The sequence below is a fragment of the Alligator sinensis genome, unplaced genomic scaffold, assembly GCF_000455745.1.
Source record: "Alligator sinensis unplaced genomic scaffold, ASM45574v1 scaffold748_1, whole genome shotgun sequence".
Classification (NCBI taxonomy): Eukaryota; Metazoa; Chordata; order Crocodylia; family Alligatoridae; genus Alligator; species Alligator sinensis.
Genome location: NW_005842455.1, coordinates 285373 through 293191, shown reverse-complemented (window position 1 = coordinate 293191; position 7819 = coordinate 285373). Strand labels below are relative to the sequence as shown.

The following is a 7819-nucleotide window of genomic DNA, read 5'->3' as shown; positions in this document are numbered from 1 at the left end:
GGGGGGGGAAATGGGGTCTGGGGCCCCACTAAACAGCCCCTTGCAGGCTGGAACTCTGACAGCCTGCAATGGGAAAGACATGGTTTCCCACATTTTTCTTTCTTTAAGAGAATCCATTTTTAAAGTTTGTTGATCCATTTTTAGTTTGTCCACAACCCTTTCAAATATTCTTGCAACCTAATTTTCTACTTTTGGGTCACAACTCACAGGTTGAGAAATGCTGCTTTAGTCTGAAGAAAGGCTCTGTTCTGCTTGGAAGGTGCTGCTTGGAGGATTATTAGACCTATGCTCAGGGACTAGAGATAAACTTAAATTCACCACTTTTCACTTCTCTTCCCTTCCTCAACTTCCAATTTTTGGCAGGCCACTTCTAATCTGCAGTCAAATTCCATTAATATATATTCCATGTTGGACTCGATGACTACTAAACAGATTCCTGAAAAAAAATTCAGTCTATCAGGATCTGGTGATGATCATAATGGTTTGTGCGTTTTGCTCACACACTTGTGTGAATAAAATTGGGCACTTTTGCCACCAAGATAATCCAGAGTTTGGGACCAAGTACTCCCACTGCTGTATACAGGTAGACAAATTGCATAACAGCTTTCAATGTGCCACCTTTGCCTTTCTCTCTAGTCCAGTATCTAGTCTAGTATCCCGCTGCATCCACTTCCTGCTATCAGAGTTGTAGCAGTCCTGTAGCTATTCCTATGTACTCCAAGGCAAAAGTTATCATTCTCTCCCTTTCAGTACGCTGGCACCAAGACCACAGGGGCAGAAGCAGACACTCCCCATCCCAAACTATTTGCTAGACCTTTGTCCATCACCCTGCACATCAACTAAACTGCACATGACAAGAACTCTACTCAAAAAACCACAAAATGACACAATGCTCTCAAACCACTCACCCGGAAGATATTTACTGATGATTTCTGTAGTTTCCGTAGCTCTGGCCATGGAGGAGTGGATAATCTTCTCAAATTTCAACCCCAGGCTTGCCAGCCTGTGCCCAGTCAGGTCAGCCTGTTCACGACCTTAAAGTGATATTAGCTATATAGTAAGTTGCTGGTATTTGCAGAAATCGCCTTCAAAGTGTCTGCAAGATGCTAAGTACAAATAATAATCCATCCTTTTCTGCCACCATTAACTGTGATTCATGTCATGTCACTGGCTGGAAAGGACACATTAAAAGTACCTTTGGTAGCATCACTACCAACTCAGACCAAGTTTGCTGGCTACAAGACTCCAGTACATATTTGTACTACCCCCTTCCATTTCATTGAGAAGTATTCTATGGCAAGCTAGTTACCCTCTCTGTTTCCACAAGCAGGGGGCCAGTTTGCCAGCACCCCCATGTTCTTGGGAGTGCAGAAGAGAGTGCGTGTCCAATAGCTTGTCTTGAAATAACAGCCACAGAAGTATGCATCAGCCCATACAGTGGTAGTAAGTTACTCTTTGAAATCCACAGCACTCGGGGTACCAGGAAATTATCTATCCCCATCTTGCATGTAGATAGATGGAAGAATATAGAACTGAAGCAGCTCACCCAAAGGCATAAAGCCAGACAATTCAGGGCCAAGACCTTGCCCTACTTGAGCTGCTCTCTGAGGCCACCTCTATTTAAAGCCACTTTCATCTGCTTTAAAATGTAAATTAAAGCTAGTAAAACCCAGAGCATCAACAACAGTTTTGGCACCACATCTTCTGCACCTCAAGCACCACTCTAAGGAAAGCTCTTGCCTCCTCACAGCAAAAGTGTCAATGTGCTTGTGCTAATGAAATTAGCACTCTTAATGAAGCAGTTAGTCAGTGCTATTTCTTTTGATACCTAGGCATAAGTATTTGCCAAGCATCAGTTAATTAGTTTTAATATACCAACCGTGGGTATTCTCATTTCAACGAATAGAAATGTATTAGTACTATTCCCATCAATAGAAATTAGGAAGCAGAAAGAAGCACGCATCCTTCTTCCCCGACTATGAACACTCCAATGGAAAGAAAAAAAAAGACACAGAGATTTCATTGTGACCTCAGCTACATGAAATACTGCCATAATAGAAGGTTGGGCCCAAAACAGGAGCCCCTCTCCCCCCAAAAAAGGGGGGGGCAGAGAGGTGAAGGGATGGATGCTTTTTCTAAGTTTGTCATGATGAAGACAAATCACACTGATCTGCGTTTTAGTTCAAAATCTCAGACAAAGGACATTTAAATAAGCCAACTACACTGAAAGTTTAGCTCAAAAATCTTGAGAGAAGTTAAAACTTCATACTGGACTTAAGATATGACTGCTACTCATGTAAAGGCATGTTTGATACATGCCTAAGTATATTTTAGAGGAATCATAAGGGGAGGAACAAGCTTATTGAAGTGCCCACATATGTTTAAAAGGATCCAAGGTGCAGACTAGGAAGCTGGCAAAGGGATCCAGAGTAGAAACAGCTGATTTAACAATTCAGGTCGGTGGTAGAGCAAGACAGCTCTCTCAGGGCAAGGTGTACAATCCAACATGCTTCTAGTCACATACCCAGGGGGGTCAAAGTTCCATTCTTATCGGCTCGGCCATCCAAGTTGTACTGAGAATGGCGGATAAGAAATATGTGCCTGGTAGCTTTTGGTTTGCAGTGATTCAGGCGAGAAGCAAGCTCCTCTTCCCCAGTCTCTTCATGTTTCTTTTTCAGGTTAACAAGAGCCAGTGGTTCACGTCTAAAAATATCGAAAGGAATATGTTTAAACATGGCAGAAGGAAAGGCAAGCAAGCCTGCTTCTTAACTGTAGACTCCATCTCTCTGTTAGTTCCAGTATATGGTGCAGCTAAGGTTATTTTCTCTGCTTACTAGAGACAAACTGGATAGAACTGACATGCAAAACTAAGGTTTTAACCCTTCACTTAACTCTTGACTGGTTAAAAATAAGCTAGTATAATATTATTACCTCTCCTCCACTATTATGTTACCGTTAGTCAACAGATGTGCCCCCCCACGTGCAGGGGGGGGCTGGACCCAATGATCTCATGGGGTCCCTTCCAGCCCCTAACATCTATGAATCTATAAGCACTGTTTTGGGTTACAATTTAAACTATCCACACACACATTTTTTACCACTCTAGCGTAGACAAGCCTCACAGTCTACCTGAAAGTACACACAAATTCAATTTCATTAGCTTAAAAGCACATGTAAGAGCATAATTTGAAATACCCGATTTATCAGTTTTCCCCGCACTGCCTATAAACAGTTACCACTTTTCTCACGAAAAATAACACGTACATATGGCAGCTCCGGTATCAGATGCTTAAAGAGGAAGTCTGAAGGGAGATGGGGGTTGGGAGGGAGGGGCAGGAACCAAAGCAAAAGTCTTCATTTTAGCTGACCAAGCAAGCAGCCACCATTCCTTGATTTTGCAGTTCAGAGATTCCTGGTTTGGATCAGATCACCATAAAGACTGAACAGCTGGCAACACATTCAGCAACATGATTCACAGACTGCCACAGAATTATCAAGAAAAGCAGACAATGCCAGTTCAAGGCAGCAAAATGTCAATTTCAAAGGAAATAGTTCATTTAGAAACTAGCCAATGAAACAGGATTGGCAGGAAAATGACCTCGTACATAGCAACCAGTGTAAGAGGGAATGGTAGCACAAACAGAGATACTTGTGCAGTCATCTGTTGTAGCTGTTTGCTGGAAGCACTGGCTAACAGACACCTGCAGGCAAGAACACCATTCTCTATGGCATCCTCTAGCATTTCATTGCATTCCATTTACTCTCATTCCTTCACCCTCCCCCCTTCCCTTTCTGCTGTACTAAATTAAAATTCAATTAGCATTCAAGGTACCATTTGGATACCGAAAGACTGAAAATTCAGAGCACAGTACATGGTACCCTCCTTAGCCCCTTCATTAGTACCAGAGCACATTGCAATACTTAAGTGGCCAAAGGTACCCACCGATTGAATCTCCTGCATAAACCAAACAGAAGGCTGCAGCATGGGTCTCACCAGCCTTTGCTTACTTCACTTCAAGGTGTCAAGGGCTGGAGACAATAGATGCATCTGAAGTCTGAATTTCCTTTGTCTCCTAGGTTTAAGGCCACATCTTCAACATGCAACATGTATTCTGGAAAGAGCACTGACCAGAGTGATACTGACATGATTTTTTCAGTGAGTGTTACAAATAGTCTTTGGATCCCAGGAGCCCATTACATTCATGACATTTCTAAATCTTAGGTATTTGCCTGACCTGTACACCCCAAGTGTATTAGCATAATCTGTGCCAAACTAGGCACTGTAACAGTGCCTAACTAAATCGTGTGCACTAGCTGAAGAGTTATTCCATCATAAATAGTATGTCTGCTGCTCACAAGCTACACAGAAAAGCTATTCCCACACAAGTGCTCTTCTTCACACCAGCTTATGATGGTGCTGCAATCCTGAAGCCGGAGGATGAGAGGGCAGTTTAGATCCTCATGGCCCTTCATTCCTTCACTACTCAAGAGATGCTTAGCAACGCATCTCTTGTCCTATCCGTTTCACCACTGTGCTGCCAGATTTCTGCCAGTGTGAACCACACAAAGCTAGAAACTGGAAAGAGACTGAAAATGGTTGAACGATCCAGAGAACTTAGTACACAGCAAATCCTGCCTCCAAAGGTTTCTCCCAAGACATTGAAGCCGCATGGACCCGCAAAAGACCAATACACCATATCAGAGATTACAACTATCTCCAGTTTCCAGCAAGGAATACGAATACAGGATCATCACCTGGTGCTTCCTTCATATAGTCAGCCATGTCCCTCCATTACAGTACAGCCTCTCGTTATCCTCCGTTATTTATCCACTCCCTCAGAGCTACTGTAATCATCCCTTCATTCTGCCACATGGAACATTAATCCTTCTTTGCACAGATCATGCACGTCTTGCAGACATAACTGATAGTCATCCTCAAAAGGACAAGAGGCAAAGAATAACCTTCCTGTTTATCACTAGCTTTGCTCCTTTGCTAGCCTACCACTCCCAGCCTCAAGATCTATCAGTAAAAAAAAAAAAAGTATAGTTACATCTCTGCCCAAACTTAGATGAGATAATCAAGAATTAAGTTTGCAGGAGTCAGCTCTTTCAAGAGGCACTACACTCCTGTGTTGCATACCTACGTATAATTACATATTTAGCAACCTTAACTATACCTTAACTCTGCTTGTTAAATTTAATGAACACACTTTTGGGGTAGATACAGCAAAGGCTGCACTACCTGTTACTAACACTCTTGTCACATGGTTAAGCTAGTGTTGTAGGAGTCTGAGAACACAAGCTTTCACAGGACATTAGAGATTGAAAAGTTAGTGCATAAACTAATCAGAATGAATTAGCTAGCTGCAGACATTAACAAGGGTAGTAGACTATCACCTAGCTCTAGTACCCATCATGCAACATATCATCTAGACCTTACAGAAGTAACTGATGATAAAAAAGATGTACTTTTCACAAAGTCATTCCTCAACAAGTAAGAGGAGTCTTGCACCCAAATATTTCAGTACAGTTCAGAGGAGCCACCCAAGATTAAGACACATTACAAATGGATTTAGGATTTTAAGGCCCTCAAGTTGCCAAAGTCCTGTTTACGTGGCCTTTAAACTGGTTTGGTATTGGTGCACATCTGTTCACCCCACAGACTGCTATAGTGAATCCAACCAAAGTCCGGTACAATCCAATGAGAGTTTTGTGGCTTAGTAAAGCAATGTGGTGCCATGTCAGAGTACATTGGTGAACTCAATGAAAGAAGTTCATTATGGGCCTGTCATGTAAATTTGGGTAAAGAAAGCAAGAATGGATGGGAACTGGGCCATCTAACTTATCCTACAGAAAGCCCCTCCACGTCAGGATGGCATCATACTACCGGGGCCAGTTTGCTAACAGTCTGTAGTGGCTACACAGTCAAGGGGATTACTAGGGAAAGGTACAGGATTGTCTGGAATACTTGGAAATCAATTTGTGTACAAATTTTAAAAAAAAGTAAGAGTCAAGCAATTTCATCAGCACGAGAATTAAACCAGATACTCTCACAAAGGTGTGCTGCCAAAATAACTGCATTTAAAGACAGACAGTATTATTTTTTAAGGTTTTTAAAGTGAGACCTACATAGCTCCGTTCATGCAGACATTTGACTTAGTTTCAGATTAAAAACATTAGGCATTATACAATAAACACCTGCTAAGGCTTAGTTTGGATTTAGCATTATTAAAACAGGAGTCTGGCATACAAATCTCTCTGATGGGATAATTCCGCGAGATAGGAGCTACACGAGCCAAAGCTCAATATTTATATCTGCACATTTGAACAGCGAAGCATAATAAAAAAATAAACAAGTCAGCTGAATGCAGGCAATTCTATGGAGAGTTTCACAAAATTAAGTTCAAAGCCTTGCCAGAGATTATTTTTCAAAAAATGCTAAGAAGAAGCATATTTATGCTCCAGAGGCAAACAAAACAGCAGGCTCAGTATTTGCCAAGACAACTTTTGTCATCCACAACAGCATTGACAGGTTTTTAGTTCTATAAAAAACAAGATATTTTTAAAACAAAAAGTTATTATCTCAGGGTAAATGGTTGCCTAAAGATAAATACAATTCCATCACTCACTCGGAGTCATGATTTATTACAGCAGTTTCTGCTAGTGGGTTCAGTGGGACTTCATGATTATCCTATGCCAAAGTTTAGCAGACTCTCTGTACTGGCCAACACGGATCAAGTGATAGGTACGTACAGGGAGGAGAAGTGTTGAGTTATCCAAATTAAAAATGGAGACGATATTTCCACAAGGTGTTTAGGTGCTTCCAAGACAGATGTTACTGAAGAGGCTTAAACCACTGTATTTCTGCCCAGGCAACATACACATCTTAACTATGCTGGTTATGTGACATCCTCTCTTTAAGGCTGTGGAGTGCAGCGATACCACGAGCCATCCCACCACCACAGCGCACCGCAGGGGCTGCGATGCTTCAGAGGCAATGAGAAGATCCCCCCGTCGAGCTCACAAAGTGCTCTGGGATCAAAGGATCTACTGATTATTTTTTCCTGTCTTTTGTGCAGCTGGCTGTGCATCATGCCTTTTAAAAGTCCATTAGGCCCGTCTTTAAAAGCCACTCCACCGAGGTCTGCAGCGAGCGCTCGTCACTCGAGCTCAGAGCCACAAGAAAACCCCAAAGCGATTGCTGCAGGCAGCTCCAGGAAACAGAGGCGGTAATCACGGATTTCTACCCGGCCATTTTTCTGGGTCTGTCCTTTCGGCAGCTCAGCCCTGGAGACCCAGCAGCGGTTTAGCTGCGTGCCCTGCTCCTGGTGTTTTGGGTATGCCGAGGACAAGAGTCCTCTGCCACCTCCGCTTAATGCTCTCAAAGCACTTTGCAAACGGGCACAAAGTCTCCAGATCGGCGAGGAGAACCGGGGAGCCCCAAAGGACCTGCCCAACAGGCCCCTGAGGGCCACAAATGGAATCCAGGCGTCCTGAGACCCAGTCCCTTCTCCTCCTGCCCGAGTGAGCAGCAGCACGTGTGAGGAGGTCCCCGGCTTCACAGCACAAGCCCTTCAAGTGCCCCACCCCCACCAGCCACATGGCCTGTCCCAAGCAGGGCCGGACCCTACCATTTCTGGGGGGGCACCCATGGGTGGTGGAGGGGAGCACGGAAGAGTGTACCATCCTGCGGGGGGGAACCCCCTGGAACGCCCGTTACCCCACAGCACAGAGGAAGGTACCATCTCACTGGGGGATCCCCTGGGGCACCCGTTACCCCACAGCACGGAGGAACGTACCACCCCGCGTGGGGGGGGGG

The 7819-nt window shown here is 43.8% G+C and overlaps 1 protein-coding gene across 1 annotated transcript in view; it reads right to left on the bottom strand.

Moving 5' to 3' along the window:
* Positions 1–3757, bottom strand: part of PGAM5 (PGAM family member 5, mitochondrial serine/threonine protein phosphatase) — an 8291-nt gene extending 4534 nt beyond the window's left edge. The window contains exons 1-3 of the mRNA XM_014523180.2: positions 3606–3757; positions 2525–2703; positions 909–1034 (exon numbers count right to left, since the gene is read on the bottom strand). Of these exons, the coding sequence (XP_014378666.2) occupies positions 909–1034; positions 2525–2703; positions 3606–3757 (457 nt within the window). The remainder of the gene's footprint in view (positions 1–908; positions 1035–2524; positions 2704–3605) is intronic.
* Positions 3758–7819: the final 4062 nt, after the last annotated feature.